The sequence below is a fragment of the Cataglyphis hispanica genome, chromosome 16 (assembly GCF_021464435.1).
Source record: "Cataglyphis hispanica isolate Lineage 1 chromosome 16, ULB_Chis1_1.0, whole genome shotgun sequence".
NCBI lineage: Eukaryota > Metazoa > Arthropoda > Insecta > Hymenoptera > Formicidae > Cataglyphis > Cataglyphis hispanica.
In genome coordinates this window covers 1427534-1446839 of record NC_065969.1, presented here as the reverse complement: position 1 = coordinate 1446839, position 19306 = coordinate 1427534, and the positions used below count along the sequence as shown (strand labels likewise).

The 19306-nt window shown below is 26.4% G+C and overlaps 1 protein-coding gene across 1 annotated transcript in view; it reads right to left on the bottom strand.

Annotated features, from left to right (window-relative positions):
- Window positions 1-1362: 1362 nt before the first annotated feature.
- The window catches only part of LOC126855616 (14 kDa phosphohistidine phosphatase-like), a 77671-nt gene continuing 59727 nt past the window's right edge, over window positions 1363-19306 (bottom strand). The window contains exons 3-4 of the mRNA XM_050603432.1: window positions 5431-5558; window positions 1363-1538 (exon numbers count right to left, since the gene is read on the bottom strand). Coding sequence (XP_050459389.1) covers window positions 1446-1538; window positions 5431-5558 — 221 coding nt within the window. The 3' untranslated portion in view covers window positions 1363-1445. The remainder of the gene's footprint in view (window positions 1539-5430; window positions 5559-19306) is intronic.

Here is a 19306-nt window from a genome sequence, read left to right as displayed (position 1 = left end):
CTAATGTGCAGAACTACCGACAACTGTATAAAGTAAATTAATATTAAAATATATTTTAATACGCAATATCAACGATGAGATATTATTAAAACTCGACAATTTTATGGAAATTAAAAATAACTGAGGAAAAAAGCTTAAATAATTTGATGAAAATTATCTTCGATTTAGACAAGACAATTGGTAATGTTAACGCTCTTCAAATACTTCATCTGCCTATGCATGGCTGATCGTCTTTAATAATCACTTCTGGCGTTAATGTTATTTTTAATTCTGAAATATTTCATCTTTATATCAACTGAAGATAAAATAGAAAATTACTTTTTTTAAGAGTGCATTTTTATCGATAGTTGATAAAGTAAACTTATAGAATGGGCGTATTCAGGAAACACAACCATTGGATAGTAATCCAACGTAATTGGTTCTTACTTCTAGAACCAGCTAATCAACGTCGAGTGTTGATAAGCTCAACAATTGTGCAACAGTTGTGTTTTTTGAATGCACCCAATGAGTTGGAAAATTTCGCATAAAATATAATAAAGACTATGCGTAAACAACTGTATTTAACATACCATCTATGCCAACAATGAATAAAATATGGCTTATTGAAAATGCTTTTTATTTATATTGAATTAAATAGAACGATACAATTCTAATATTTTACGATGCCATAAAAAATCAACAAAAGTCAATAAACTGGATTTCATAAAAAATATATATATATATATATATATATATATATATATATATATATATATATACATATATATATATATATATATATATATATAAAATATTATTTTGTAATATATGAAAATAATATATTGCGTGTATCAATATTATATTATATTAAAACTTTTATAATGCAATTATTTTTTTATATTTGATATAATTTATAAGAGTTTATATAATCATCTATAAAAAAAAATGTTTACATAAAAAAATCCCTGCAATCATCATATAGATAATATACATAATAATTCGTGTAAACGTAAATAACACAACTCATCTTTTAAATCAATAATTTGATAAGACATTCTTTTTTAGATAGATAAAAAAATATTTATATTAATTTTTAATAAGGAAAGTTTAAAATTATTCCATATATTATATATTTAGTTATATAAATGTAGAGCGCAAAGATTAGTATATGCATGATATTATCGAAAAGATTTTTATGTGAAAAATTCAAAAGAGATAAAATTAATAACTTCCCGTGGATATTCTATCCATAATTATTTAATTAATTTACTTTATATATATATATATATATATATATATATATATATATATATATATAATGTATATTTTCATAAAATTTATAGACGATTAAAATGTATTTCATTTTAGTAATAAAGTAAGACGTTTTAATTTTTTATATGATTATATTTGTTAAATTAAAAACATGTTTACAAGCGAGAAAAATATGCGTCATTTTTTTCTCCTTGTTAGTAACCATCGTCGGAACATGTAATATTGTAGTCGGGATATTTTTTCTTCAGTAATTCAACCGACACCTGATGATCAGCTTTGCCAAATCCCTGTGAACCAAATTAATAATTAATTAACATAGATTTATCTAATCAAAATTAATAATAAAATATATATTGTCGTATCTGATCTTTGCACAACAAAATTTAAACAACTTTATTATATTCAATTAAAATATTGTTCTATTATAGAATAATAAATTGTGTGTGTGTGTGTGTGCACGCGCGCGCGCGCGCGTCTGTAGTGATGGTTACAAGAATAGAGTTTATGTTATATTTTCAGCTTTATAAAGTTAAATGAAAAATGCTTGACATTCGCAGTTGTTGAGTTGCAACAATGCGCAAAAAAAAAAAAAAAAAAAAAAATAAAATAAAAAGAAGAGAAATAAAAATTTTAAGAGATGTAGACTTTTGTGTAAAACTTTGATAAAACGTACACCATCTCAAAAAAATGAACAATAAAAAAAGTAAAAAATCTTGAAAAGTGAATAAAAGCAAATTCTAAAAAATAATGCATTAAGTAATGAAAATGAATATCTCAATATAAATCTGTATTTATAATAATTATAATATTTATGTCTATATAATAGATTTACATTGAAATATTAATTAGATAGGAGTAGTGTGTGATAGAAATAAAATTATTAATTATAGAATACTTCGCAGTTTTTAAATGTGTCTTTAAGATAATTTGAGATCTACTGAATATTGATAAAATAATATTCGATATTTTTCATTCAATTATTTATAAAATAATATCATTGTCATCCTTTTTATTAAACATTGATGTCGCTGAGAATTGTTTTATTTTCATAGTATCCGAAATTTTTTCAGAAATCAAACTCGAAATACACGTTCATTGTTCGCGGCTATCGAATAACGATACGAAAAACGAAATATTCAGAATGGTGTTAGTAAAATAGAATAAAATTGCTTTTCCTCGAACGTCACTGGCTTTAGAGAGAGCGGGCTTCTTCAAGCTCACAATATGTATTTCCTCGCGCTTTTACCTTCACTTTTTTAATATGCGCTCAAGTCTTCTTCTTCCTTTCTCCCTTTAAATGCCTCGTTTTAAGAATATTTCCCTATCAATCTCTTGCGCGCCTTTCGTAATAAAAAATATCCCTTTTCCAAGGCGGATAGTAAATTCCGCTTTAAACTCTCGGACAAATGATTTAAAATACTTCCGCTACTTTATAAAATATATTACAAAAATTATTGTTATATCAATTGTAGAAAAGTATTGCTTATCAATTATAGAAACAGAAAATTCGTTACTTTAATATACTAAAAACGCAAAAAAAAAAAATTATTAAATTATATTTTATTACTACTATTTGATGCTTTAATAATTTTATAAATTGAGCAAAATATAGCTAAAAAAAAAAACTTAATTATTTATTTGCTATATTTATTTTCTGTATTTTGTGGGAATGATACAATACATTTAACCGGTATTGTACATTATATTGTATGTTATATTGATTCGTTATTTCTTATAAACGCTATTCATATAAAATATTTCTTCCAAAATAATAAATATCTAATTTCGTATTTATTTAGAAATAGTTTTTGCACTATATTTATAGAAATAGCTTTGCAATTGTATTTGTTAAACAGATTTTTGATTTATTAAAAAATAGTTTGATCATCTTTACTTTCACAAACTGCGATTTAAAAGCAAAAATTTCGAATAGTAATTATATATAAACTTTTCATATTAATAAGTTTAACGCAGTAATATAATTTATACTATGTTTGAGAACAGTTTGCAAAACTTAAAAACAATTTATTAATGATCGATTAAAACAACTTCATTTTTCATTACAATAACATATATTCTTTTGTCAAATAAATAAAACAAAACAAAATATCCATCTAAAATTTAATCACAATAATAAGTTAAGAAAAAAAACCTGTAAAAGATATAATATCGTTATAAAACTTAAGAAAATTCTGTTTTAAATAAAAGTAAAAGAATTCATAAATAAAAAAATGGTGCTAGTGACATATATGTAGTGATATGTCTAGTACAGTACAATAAAGATGAATTATATAAAAACTTATGGATATTTTTGCATGCTCATAATAATTGATTCATATTACTAAATACTCGTAAATAAAGCGATATAGCTCGATAAAATTCAGCGGAAGCGTAGTAGACGAACATTTCCGAGTTTACGTAAATGCGGTGCAATTTTACCTTGAAGGTCGACCTGATCGATCAGAACTTCGAGATTTGTGGCACTTATACGCTTCGCGAAACATTTCACGACGAATTATGAAATACCAAAAATTTTGCGACGCATTTTCTGAATATAAGATAAATATTTATATTCATATTTCAATAATAAATCACTAATTATTTAAAAATACAGTTCTTTAGAAATGCCCTTAGTTTAAATTTAAAAGAACAATGAAATGTCATTGATATTCTATTTGGATATTTATTTTATTATATATATTTGCTTATTAACATTTATGTAATATAATAAAGATAATAAAAGTAAAAACGCTAAGATGTTTCTGGCCTATGTACAAGTTGCTTGAAAAAACGCATTTCATTTTCGATTCTCGAATGCGTGAGAACTTACGGACAGAACAAATTTAATCTGCTAAAGTTTGATACTACGTGGGCGTAAGGCTTGCGATGGGCAATCATATAAAGTGAAAATATCTGCGCCATTAATCATACGTATTATTGCGATGCAATGCAATATATTCAGCAATATTCATTGCTAGTATTTAAAATTATCACTTGCAATCAGGCATCACAGCCTACGCTGATTTTTACGTCAGCAAATCGTCAATCTTATTTATTTCATACGGATTTATTTCACAAATGAAAAGATAAGGTTTAATCAACAAAAACTTCAATAAAAAAATTAATTTACAAAAAGAAAACAATCATTGATGCAGCATAAAATTCAACTAGAAATAACTTAAGAATAATTAAAAATCTAAAGATTTATATATATATATATATATATATATACAGGGTGTCTCATTTTAAAAGTTCCATCCTCATAACTTTTCAGGATCAACGTTTGAAGAAAAACGACTCTAATAAAAGTTGTAGGGAACAAAGGGGGCTATCTAATAGTGACCTTGGATTTGACATTAAAGATCATTTTCAAGGTTATTTGAAGGTCAACTTCCGTTTTTTAAATGAAAACCCCCTTGTTTTATTGCATATCCTTGTAGCTTATCTCGAGAGTTTCTCGAAACATTATAATAAAATATTTTTTCATTAAGAATTTTTTAAGTTATTTTGTATCTTAATCTGACATATTTTATAGTATAAAATATAAAATATCTCGAAAATTATTTAATGTTCAATAATTGTATTGTAATACTTTTACGTACAGAATAATAAGATGAATCAAATGGTGTACAGAAAATAATTGTTTTTTAAAAAAAAGTATGCAATTATTTGCAATATATTTTTTTATAACAATTATTTATTTCTTCTTTGCACCATTTGATTCCTCTTATTATTCCGTACATAAAAGTAGTACGATACAATTATCGAACACTAATAATTTTCGAGATATTTTATACTAAAATATGTCAGATTAAGATACAAAATAACTCAAAAAATTCTTATTAAAAATACTTTATTATAGTGTTTTGAAAAGCTCTCGAGATAAGCTACAAGAATATGCAATAAAAAATGGGGTTTCTATTTAAAAAACAGAAGTTGACCTTCAAATAACCTTGAAAATGACCTTTCATGTCAAATCCAAGGTCACTATTAGATAGCCCCCTTTGTTCCCTACTTTTATTGGAATCGTTTTCCTTCAAACGTTGATCATGAAAAGTTATGAGGGTGGAACTTTTAAAATGGGACACCCTGTACATATATAATTTTTATATCTATTAAATTAATTAATAACGTATAAAAATAATTAGAGATAATATTCCAGTAAATTGTAACACTTACTTGCGAATATCCATAAACCTTGATAGTTTTTTCATCAGGATCATGCTCAATTCTTCCACCGCCAACGCAATTAGCCCGCAGACCAGCGTGTGCCTTGATTTCTTCATCAACCTTATCGAATATATCAGCTGAAACATAAAAAATATATTTAACAATGAAATATCATACATACATATATTAATATAAATTTCAATTTCATTTATGTATATATATATATATATATATATATATATATATATATATATATATATGCATATGTACACTAAAATTATATTAGTAAAATATTAATTATTTTTGATTGCAATTATAAGTTTATATTATTTAAATAAATTGTAAGTTATTATTATAAATTAAAATATCTAATAGATCTTCTGAAGAAATTCTTCTCCAATGGCACGATATATTTAATCCTTTCAAAACAGATGTAACAAAAATATTACGTACTAAATGAATGTTTCTACATCGATCTGTGTATATTATTATTCCTATTTCCTATCGATAAGAGTTATCTGTTTTGTGCCTGATTTCTATATCTCATAATTTACTCCTCAATGCCTGCAGATTCGTTCGTGATCGCGTATGAATAACCGCGCGTCGAAATGCATCTCGAATACTAATTACAATCCTCTCGTCCCGAGGATCTTTACGCGATCGATATAATCGCAAATAGCACTCGGTCTCCTCGGCAAACTCGATTGCACGAATGTCCCTTATTCGAACGAGATACAGATTTTGCGTTAAAAAGTCCGTACGTGCGTTAAGTATCGGAAATCAATCACATTGCAATTCGTCGCATTCGTTCGAAGGACGAAAAGGGGAAAAAAGTCGTAGGAAAAAGTTTCGTATCGATTCGTTTGTGCGTTTGCGTCGGGAAAAGCGCGCGCCACGTGCATAATATGAAATATCGTTCTTTGAAACGCGCGCTACCATCGTGCTTTATATATCGTATTAACTATCACTAAAAGTGTATTTGGCGTGCGAGAGAGAGAGAGAGAGAGAGAGAGAGAGAGAGAGAGAGAGAGTGAAAGAGCCGTCAAAAGGAAGGATTTTCCCGATGGAAAACCGGAATATACACATTACGTAAAATGTGCATTTAGCAGAAAACGCTGCTGTACGCTTGTGACATGTGATGGCCGGATTAAAATTCCAATTAAATCCATATCGATATTCGCTGCCTATGTGAAAAAAAATAGATAGTTTCACGTATCGCTTTTTTTACAAGCTTCCCGACCCGAGTCTTCTGTTTCGCGTCAACGCGAAAAAATACTTTCAAATGTCATTCTTCATCTTGATACGCCCGTTGAAACAATTCAATCATACTTTATAGAAGGCATCGATAACATTGACAACTAAGATCCGTCAAAAGTGACAAAAGTATAGAAAATAAGACCTTAGAGGAAAGCGATGAGACAGAATTTTGTAGTAAGTGAAGGAAATTTTTACGAAAACGATTCGCAAGATTCGTCTTTTGAAAGCAGCTTCAAAGAACCTCGCTCATAAAGCTAGTGATTTAGATTCATTATTATATTGTTAGATAAGCGAAGCGCCTAAAGGCCTACAAGATATGCATATATTTTATATTTTCTACGTAAATTTTTTTTTTTTCCCCTCTTATTCGATTACTTTGATAAACGGAAAGTCCCCCACCTTTACTCCAATAAGCTTGTTTCGCAACCAGCAGTGCGAGTACTGAATTGATCACGTTGTTGCCTCAGGAGACAAGTTGTTCAGTATTCTAGGTAGAACCTTCCGTACAAAACCTATAGAAAAGAGATCTTCTATTTCCGTGAAAAAAAAAACTCGATAAAAAGAACTTCCAAGAAACCAAAGCAAGATGCACAGTAAGTGGGAACACAAACTACACGCTCCATATTACTCTTTTATTATGGGTTCTTTCTTATAATAATATATCACTCAATAAAGGAACACAAATTTTTCATATTTTAATAAGCTTTTAATTGCGTATTAGAACAATATTTACTACAAGGGTATTTAAATATATTCTCCCATTGTGTATACAATTATCTATTAATTATGAGAATTTCATAATTTATGTTATTATCGATTATAATTACAATTATAATTACACAATTGGAAAAATAAAAGAGTAATTTTTTTCTCGAACACAAAAAGGAAGTTGATTATTTCGCGTAGTTTTTTTCGATGCTGAATAAAATTTTGGCCTTCAAAATTTTGGCCTGTTCTATCATGCGACAATTTTCATTTTGAAAAATTTGTGGTTAAAATTGAAAGAAGAGAATACTTTTATGTATTTTATCGCAGGTGAAATATATCAAGTAAATTTTGTTGCGATCAAAATTAAGTATGTTGCTAAAACTTTGAATCATAAAAAATATTTATTATGTTAATTAATAAAATACTATAATTAATAAATATATTAATATAATATATATAATAAATATAATAAATATAAACTTTATTGCTAAAAAATTGTGAATTACATCCTCTACCTTCCCCTTAAAGATTTACCAAATATTTCAAAAATATGTTCATTCAAATTTAAGAATTCTTCAGGCCGCTAAAGATAAAGGAATTAATGAAGCATTTAATCCGAATGACGAGAACTACAACATATCCAGAAATCAGCCAAATCTGCAGAAAGACATTTTTCTCTAAGAATGGTGAGAAGTCCTTTGTGTAATTGTCAAAATTGATAAAATCAATAAAAAAAATCGGATAATCTTTTAAATTTTAATATATTGATTTCGTCATTTTAATTTTGATATCGGAGTTGTACAATAATCTAAAAAAGCTTAAATTTGGATAAATACATTGAAAAAAAATACATTGAATTTTACTGGATTTTTAATATTCTACTTCATAATTGTTCCATGAATACTTTGTTGAATATATACATATATATATATAATTTACGCAGCGATATTTTATTTATTACATATAACTTAAAAATATTTATCAGTATAAATTATTAAAATCAGTATAAATAATTGTAATATAATAATAATAATATATTATTATAAATATAATAGTATTTATTTATTAGATATTATCTATGAGTTTTATCCAAGGAATAGAATCATAAAAGTAAACATTAAATTTATATTAAATCAATATTAAGTATGTTGCTAAATTTTTAACTTATAAAAGAAATTTGCTTGTTGATTATATATATATTGATGACAATTTTGAAATTTAGCAACATACTTAATATTGATTTAATATAAACTTAATGTTTATTTTTTAAGATTTTATTCCTTGGATAAAAACTCATAGATAATATCTAATAAATAAATACTATTATATTTATAATAATATATTATTGTTATTATATTACTTATTATATATTATATATTATGTATTATATATTAATATATTATAATATATTATATAAATAAAATTCAATGTATTTATCCAAATTTAAGCTTTTTAAATTATTGTACAACTCCGATATCAAAATTAAAATGACGCAACCAATATATTAAAATTTAAAAGAATATGATTTTATCAATTTTGACAAACAAATTTTCTTTATAAATTAAAAATTTAGCAGCATACTTAATATTGATTCAATATAAACTTAATGTTTATTTTTAAGATTCTATTCCATGGATAAAAACTCATAGATAATATCTAATAGATAAATACTATTATATTTATAATAATATATTATTATTATATTACAATATAATTTATATTGATAAATATTTTTAAGTTATATGTAATAAATAAAATATCGTTGCGTAAATAAAAGCAAATAAAGAGAGCAAGAACTTTTTCATTTTGGCTTTCTTTTTATAAGTTTATTATTGACAATTTATTATTCACAATTGCACAATATATAAATGAAAATTAAAAATTATAGATAAATTATTATTTATACAAATATATTATTTCAAAGTAATATTTTTAAATATTCATAAAATCGTCACAAATTATATACTAGCGGGTCTTTTCAATGTTTATAAAAACGAAGATGGTAAGAATCGTGTCTCTCTTGAAAGAAAAGGGAATAAAAAAGTCGACACACAAAGTGTCTAAGATCGGGTAGACTTCTTTGTTTCTATTCTGAGATCCATGAATGTTTAACTGTGACGAAAAAGCGCATAACTCTTGTTCTTTCGAGTTCTTTAATAAATAATTCTCCTTTCGAGGTTCAAGGCACGAGAATCAAGGCCGAGAGGTGAAGGTGAAGGAATATATGAGCTAAATTTCCTCGGAAGCGTGCGTAAAGGCGACGAGAAATAATGGAAAAATGATTGGAGATCAAGGTCTGGAAACCAGGACAAATGGAGAAATATTTTCAAATATAGGAGAGAGAAAAAACGATATTATTCTGTGACAATATAAACATATCGCTAAACTGATTTTTGTGATGCTGTGACCCGAGAAAAAAAATGGTATAACATAGTCATATGTAATATATATAATTACATATATGAAATTACATGTGTTATTAGATCTTTTCACATAACGAAATATGTACATTTACATGACCCCATATTTTTTTCTCGGATAAGCAAAACATACTGTTAATTATTTTATCTAAAAGACTCCCTAAATGGAGGCGAGTTATCGCTCTCTAGCGAGAATTTAAATTTTCATGTATGTAAAAAAACGTTTAAAAATTTATTTCTACATACAAAAATAGTCAGTACAATAATGGCGTGCATATGCTCTAAATATTTAATGATGAAACATTGATCCAAAGTTTCTTAATAAATTAATTGGAAATATATTGTGTGTATGTGTGTATGTTTACATAAAATCTTTTATCTCTTTCTATTTAATTTTTTATTTATTGTACTAAATGCATAATAAAACAAGAAAAAAAGCTCCGTATCTTCCTTTTTTTCTCGCACTGTATGAAATTCAATTTTGCTGCTCGCGAAAAAATGCTATGTATCATTCATATGGAAGATTGAATGTAAAAGTTTAGGAAGACCATCCAATTTGTACAATTTTCACTTAAAATATAAAGTCGTATGTATGTAAAGAAAATCTTATAAATTATACACTTATTTAATTTTTCACCTGCGGTTTTCACACGTCGCTTTTGCAACAAAAAAATTCCCGTGAAAAAATATTTTCAGAACACGAGTCGATCTATTTTTTTTTTTTTCAATACATTTGAACAGAGCACGAATATAGGCTTAACAAAATTAGTTAAGTAGATTACATCTCCATTCTAACGTCAATATCTCTTGTTAATGTTTAACGCTTGTTTTGATCGGCCATTAGTTGCTAACATTATTGAGAAGTTTGTTGATCGAACTATAAGCGATCTGTCAAAAGAGAAGCAACTTGGTATTGACAAAAATAATCCTGCGGTAACCAGTGTTAATAAAATATTTCACAGAATGGAAAACTAATAAAAAAAAGAGAGAAGGTTTTAAAGGAAATAATATCCTATAAACGCTTTTACGTCCAATACCCTTTTATCGATTTTTTAAATAAAGTTATGGTAATACACCACAGACTTCTTTGTTTATATTTTAAAAAACTTAATCTAAAAAAATAAGTAACAAATATCCGAGTAAGATGCATGCACAGCCATTAGTTTTCATTATATATAAATAGTAATTAATTATATATAAATAAATATATATATACATATATATATATATATATATATACATGTATATATACTTATATATGCATATATATATATAAATATATATATATATATATTTATTTATATATAATTAATTACTATTTATATATAATGAAAACTAATGGCTGTGCATGCATCTTACTCGGATATTTGTTACTTATTTTTTTATATATACATTTATATTTATATATACATATATATATACATTTATATATATATATATATATATATATATATATATTTATATATATATACATATATATATATACATGTCAAGTACAGAAAATAATTGTTTTTAAAAAAAAGTATGCAATTATTTGCAATATATTTTTTTATAACAATTATTTATTTTTTCTTTACACCATTTGATTCATCTTATTATTCTGTACATAAAAGTATTACGATACATTTATCGAACACTAAATAATTTTCGAGATATTTTATATTTTATACTAAAATATGTCAGATTAAGATACAAAATAACTCAAAAAATTCTTAACGAAAAAATATTTTATTATGATGTTTTGGAAAGCTATCGACATAAGTTATAAGAATATGCAATAAAAAATAAGGAATTCCATTTAAGAAATTAAAGGTGTCCTTGACTTGACCTTAAGGTCATTGATTTGGATGCCATCCAAGGTCAAACCAATGACACCATCTTATGTTCCTCTAAAAATCATACAATTTTTGTTCAAAACGTTTTTCTCTAAAATGCTTAGTTTTTGAAAGAAAAGGGGTGTACGAGTGGTCTAGGACACCCTGTATATATATGAATATATATTTTAATACTGAAAGAGAGATAATATAAAATATAAAAAATATACATAAAACATTATGTAGAAAATGAGAATAATTTATATATTAAAAGGAAATTATAAATTTTTATTTCAAATAATACGTTTTTCTATTAAGCAGCATTTCTTTCAACTTAATATCAAATCTTATATTAATTTTTATATGTATATTTAAGTCTATTTATCAACAATAATGGGATATAGGCAGGTTAGAAATTAATAAAATCAATGACACACATAAGACACACCTCTCAGTGGGCACTAAAAGCAAGGACCGGTAGCGCACTAAGTGCAAAACACAGTATGACATGAGGTAAACACTCCGTATTACTGATACAACATACGATATATACAAGGTGGTCCTTAATTCCGAAAATTAAAGAAGTAATTCCTTAAATGATTTCACGAAAAAAAATTCATATACACTTTCATCATAAACAGTTTAATTCCAGAAATATAGGATGTTCAAGAAAATTATATTTTTTTTTCTTTTGAAATTACAAAGATGGTTCTACAAGTATTTTATATATATAAACTTTTCTTCATAATTAAATTATATAAAGTTTTTTCATAAATTTAGTTAAGGTATTGCTTTCTCAATTTTCGAATAAACGTACTTAAAGATCACCCTATATAAATACATACGCACACACGAATGTTAGGTATGCACAGAGGAAAGGAGAGCCGCATACAGACTTCTGGTACAGGAAAGCACCGAGTTAATCAGTTTGAGAGAGTTTCTGTGGAAAGCTTTGGAGCCACATATAGGGAATTTGCACTGATTATGGCTGCAGAGTTGTGCGTGAAACGAATGACAGAAATATCTTTGACATGTTATGCACAAAATATGTTAACATACTTTGAAGGCATTTTTTTTTACGCTTGAAAAATACAGTGTCAACTAGAAGCGAGCACAGACGAGAGAAGAAAGGCTCGGATTAAATGCTCTTTCTTTCTCTCTCTCTCTTTTTTTTCTCTGCAATATAATCCAATCTCTGACAAGTATATAATATGTTCGGCACACACAGACGAGAATTATAATTGATATAAGCTTGGAGAGAGAAAAAGTTGAGAATATTTAAAAATTTTTATCTAATTGTAAGTGCCCACGCATGTATGTGATGACGTTTATTAAAATAACTGTATTTAAACATAATGTTTTCCTCAGATAAAAGAGCTTAAAATTAATTTAATTCTGAACAAGATTACAGTTCCAAAAAGCATAAACCTCCAATTGCGCTGAAATTTTTAATCAAAATTTGCCCTTGATTTAAGTATAAAGAATTTTAGCCGATAAGGTCCTGTTTGCTCCTATTCCCCCCCTCAAAGTTCCAAACATTTTTGCTGTATATCTCCCAAAATATTGATTTTATAGAAAAAAGTTTGAGACAAAAAATGAAGCTCTTAAAAAGCTCTATAAAAAAGATTTTATACATTTTTTTACATAAACCATTATTTCAGGTGTTATGTGATAAAATAATAATTTTAACGCTATCGTGATAATACACACTGCCTCCATGCATACACTTTTTTAATGCAAAGCGAATTTCCATATGGATTTACAACTTTTCACACAAAGCGAGGTTCAATTCAAACTTATGTATCTAGTTTTTTAGTGGTGGAGCGCCTCCCCCTCCCCGTAGAGTATGGAGGGGGGAGGCGGAACACACTATCTCCACGCGTAACCTTTTTAATGCAAAGTAAGTTCCACCAGGAATTTATAAAAAGAAACTCATTTGGGAATCTACAACTGAAAAAAGTTTAGTAATATGTTTCCCTATAATAATCAAGTCATCCGATGCATTGTATTAACATGATAGCGTTAAAATTATTATTTTATCACATAACTCCCAAAATAATGAATTTATGTAAAAAAATATATATAACACTTTTTGCAGAGTTTTTTAAGAGCTTCATTTTTGTAAAAATCTTTCTTCTCTAAAATCAATGTTTTCGAAGATATACAATAAAAATGTTTGCAACTTTGAGGGGGGATAGGGGACAAACGGGCCCTTGTCGGCAAAAATCCTTCAAGATGTTTTATACTAAAGTCAAGGACAAGTTTTGGTTTAAATTTCAGCGCAATCGGAGGTGTAAGCTTTATCCCTAAACAATTTAAAAACGCTTTACAAATAAAAAAAAATAAATATATATACAAAAAGAAAATAATAATATCAAAAAGAATATCACTTTTTTTCTACAATATTTATAAAAATTTCAAATAATAAATTTGCATATAAAAAAATCCTGTAATGTACGTTAATATATTGTTACAATAATTAAATAAATATTCTTATGATAATAGAATATCTAATTGACTCATGAAAATACTAAAAAAAAAAACGAATGAAAAGATAAATCAAACATTAAGAGAACGTTACTAACGACAGGTATGATATGCAGCAATCAAGATAGACAATTTCGTTCTTTGGATTTCAACGTTTCGCCTTTGGAGATTAACGACATTAATTTGTGCTTGTTATTGCTAACTGGAATCCTGAGACATGCGACTTCATATTACAGAATAGTAGCAAATTGCAATGAAAACAAGAAGAAGCACGCGATTATACATATACATATAATGTAACGTCACCGTGACGTAAGCGTGAATAGAGAATATTTATTAGCGAATATTGTGAGATTGATGGTTTTATGGTGAATTTGTATTTCGCACACAATTCATTTGTTATAATTATAAACTTCGAATTACAAATTAAGAGTCGAAAGTTTACGTTAAATTGTAAGATCTAGATTTTTTAATTTTCAATTTTAACTTTTAAGATGGTAGAACTGATAGTTGACAATTAACAATTAATAACACTGGTCGACAAAATGAGACCTTTCTGCTTCCTCATAGAAGCAGCTTTGATTTTGTGGAAAATTTTTTTTTCTAGTTTTGATGTGTTTAGAATGTTCTGAAACGTCAAAAAAAAACATTTATTTTTACAAAAATATTTTTACAAAATGTCGAGTATGTGTGTATATGTATGTTTGCACCAAAGAACGTGGTTCGATTATCTGCCGTAAATTTTAAAAATGAGCTAAAATTTTTTATAATTTTATAATTTATAATTTAAAAATTTTTTATAATTTTATAATTTATAATTTTATAATTTTATGAATAAAGTATCATTCAAGGTTGGTTGGTATTGTACTTCGCTAGGATCGATAAAGGGGTTTATTTTTTATAAATATTTAAATTCTTTGAAAAAAAGATGTTATTCTAACTTCCGCAAATTTTGAGATATTTGTCTAAATTTTTTTATATGAATAGAATATCATTAAAGGATGCTTGGTATTGAATTTGATGAGAATTAGTAAAAGAATTGATTTTTTATGAAATTTTGAATTTTTCAATAAATATATGTGCATGCTGTAACTTCTACAAATTTTGAGATATCAGACTAAATATTTTTACATTAATAGACTAGCATTAAAGAATGGTTGGTATTGATTCTAATGAGAATTGACAAGAGTTCATTTTGGTTTTTTTGAAAAATTTATGTACGCTCTAACTTCTTCAAATTTTGAAATATGGGCTAAATATTTTGATATGAATAGAATATCATATAAGGATAATTGGTATTGAGCTATTTTAGAGTCTCGGAATCTGATATCATTCCGATTTGTAATTACGATTACTGATATTATAAAAAAAAGAAAAGAAAATTATGAGAAAGCCACGTGCAAGTTTTTAATTTGCACAATTCTTTATTTCTTTTTGCCTTAAGTTCTATCAAGTCATTTCTGATAGATTTTTCAGCGTTGATTAGGATGGTTGTGAAAAATGACGTATCACGTCAAGTTTTTAAGAAAACTTGAAAGTTGCTGAAATTTTTGATTCTTATGATACTTGAATAATTTTTCCGTCAAAATTTGATCTGTCATTTTGGATCCTCCACTTTTTACTTTGAAATTTCAACACGTGATTCGTGATGAGTGACCACCGGGCAAACGTATATATACTGATGATTAGAATAATTAAAAAAAAAATTTAGTAACGGACGTGAAAGATAGACTATATGAAAGCTGAGGTAGGTAGGTTTCTATTACAATGTGCTTGCATGTGTAAAATTATAATATGTATTTGGATTCGGAAAAAAAAAAATGAATTCTCTCGTGCATTCCATGATAGCGTACAAGATAAAATCAACATCACTTGAAATTTTTCGATTTTCTCTTCTCAATATTTATTTTTACATATTTAATCGAATTAATTTTCGCAAGAAAACGTTTCGTTGAAACAACGCGGATTGTTTAAAGTAACAACAAGAGCATTCAGCTACTTCATATGAGTTGAACAAATGGTTTTGTTAAATCTAACCGCATAATTAACACGCATCATTGTATGCTCTCTCTCTCTCTCTCTCTCTCTCTCTCTCCCTCTCTTTTTGCAAAATGTGAACCGTGATCATAAATCATACCTAGCGAAGCGCAACTAACGACATGTCGCAATTAGCACTTTTTATTATGTCAAGAATAAAATAAAAATGGCAACTAAGAAAATTGTGGCAAGTCATATACATATAAAACTCATATACATATAAAAATCATATACATATATAACATGTTACAATAGAATTTATTATCCATTAATATTTATAATTCACAAAATATTTAGAATTTTTTAATTGAATATTAATGACAGTTTACAACTGTAAATTGCATTTAATGGCTTCAAAATAATGCAAAGAAAGCTTTTATTTTATAAATTATATTCAATTTATTATTATAAATATTAAAAATTTATCATTTATCTTATTTTCATTTATTTAAAAATATTTAGAGGTAAACACATATACATTTTATCATAAATTCTCATTTTTTCAATCTATTCAGTTCAAATTATTATTTATAAATTATTATTGTAAATAATTATTATTATAAATTATTATTGACTTTTCTCTATTACTATTTATAGAAAAGATCAACAATAATAATATGGATAACTTTTAAAAAAATACATATAATGCGTTGATTTTATTTATTTATCTCTGTTGGACTGTGTGTATGTCATTAAACGATAAAAAACTATTTTATGCACTATTACTTCGACAGAGAAAATTTCATCATCGAAAAAGCAATTTCAGGGCGTTGATTGCGCTGATAAAATTCAATTAATCTCAAAAACAAATACTCTATATGATTTGTTCATATCTGTGAGGCATTTGTTCGTTAGTTCCCATATTACAAAAAAAAAAGAAAAAAAAGAAAAAAAAGAAAAAAAAAGAACAATTGGCAATTAAAATCGCAAGACTGATTTGATGCAGTACACAAGCAGGGCTGGGTAAAATGCTTTTCTAATTGCATTTAAAATGCCAAATGTAAAATACTTTAAAAAATATATTTAAAATGCAAAATGTAAAATGAGTTTTTCGAATCTATTTTAAATGTAAAATGGGTAAATAGGTATTTTAAATGGTTTCCAAATGCAAAATAACTTTTCCTTTTATATAAGTAATTTATTTAAGTATTCATACATTTTATAGTTTTATTTATAATTTGATAACTTTGTTTTCCAAAGTTAAACAAGGACAATTGATACGAACGTTAAATACAATGTGGCCATAAAAGAAATTGTGTTTCGGCCAATCACGGGACTTGGTTCCTCTTATGCGCTTAGAAAACCACATTTATCCATGTTAAATTAATTAAATGTATAGATATTTTTATTTTAAATGTAAAATAGAAATGGTTTTCCATAAAGCATTTAAAATGCAAAATGCAAAACGGCATTTCCATTTTAAATATATATTTAAAATGAAATCAAATGTTACCCAGCCCTGTACACAAGTAATGTTAAAATTAATTGGTTTTTCACAGCGCAAGCACAATTTATACTAGAAAAAATTACAAGGCCCTTTCATTTACACATTTGTGACAAAAAATTTTGCAATAAATTGAAAAAACAAATTTAATGACCCTTTGAACTTTCACGATGATATACTGTTTTTGGCAAACGCTTGCGCAAAGTAATTATCATAAAAAGATGAGAGCTTGAAGCTACATAATGATAAAAGTATCTTGCGAGATGTAATAAAATTTATTTTAATGTAATTATGTTTTTATAAAGCAACGAAAAATTTCTGAAAATCCATGATAATATTATTTTTACAATTTTATTTGTACCTTTTTAAAATTGTTTAAATCTCCCTTAGCGTTTGTATGACCAAAAAGTCATATTAATAAAATATTTATTGCAAGCTGAAAAAGAGAGAAGAAATAATTCGACAAATAAAATTTCTACGTGAATAGGTTCTCGCCCAATACGCTAAAATCAATGTTTCGAGAATAATCGCCGCATTAAATTCGTGTGAAGAGAACACAATTTGTAATTAGCAAAAACTATCTGACTATGAAATTAGCGTTATTTATCCCGCTTCAACACCGAGCCCTGGAAATTGAAAAAGAAATATCACGAATGACCTCGTCGCAATCGATTGTAAAGGATATACACAGGTAGTACAATAATAGAAACATCAATATTAATTTCCTAACGCACTCCGCAAAAATACGTTATCTCATAATTAAAAAAGGGCAAATGTTTGATATTAATTCGCAATTAAACGAAAGCAAAATCGTCGTCGGAAAATCTCGGGCTTTCCTTAGTCTCTTTCCAAGGATTCTGAATATTCAACCAAGCTATACGCAAAACGCGCGCGCGCACAAACATACACACATTGAAATAATTACTGACCGCAAAATAAAAAATACTCGGGTATTTACTAAAAAAAAAAATACATAAAATTTTTGTTACAAGAAATTCTTTTTAATATTAGAAATAATTTAGAAGCTTGTTTTATCTTTACATTTGTGAGAAAATTGACTTTGACACACGTTTTATATTTTTAAATAAAAATTTTTTAATATAACTAGAAAAAAAAAAACTCAAAGCACATAAATATTCAACCCGAAAAACTTAAAAAATAATATGCATCAGAAAGGGAGTCAGCAGGGATTATTAATGTAGAGATATGTCTATAATGAAATATTCGTTTCAAATATCTTGAAGCCAAACGCTGTGAAACGAATCTTAAGTTGAGGGAAGCTATTGCGAACTAGAATCGTGAAACTCTGACAAGATTGACGTTCTATCGGACTTCGTCTTTGTTTTTGTATGAGTTACTCATCACGAATGTCAGACACAGCCTACTTTCCGAAGAGCGGAAAATATTATATTGTATTCATTGATGAAATCATTGAATACGGAAATAGTCTATGACAAATAGATAAAAAAATTCCGATTATAAAATTTCTAATTAAATTTTACTAACCCTTCATGTTGCATCAATTTTCTTATTAATTATCCCTTAATAAATTTTATGCAAATAAATAAAATCATTAGAAATTCAAAAAGAATTAGCGCGTTTCACATATTGTAACTTTAATTAAAAAAAAAAAAAATTTAAGATATCGAGATATTAGAAATTTTCGGTAGATTTTATCCAGAATTTATCTAGAACTGTATTTTGATTTATAGTGAAAT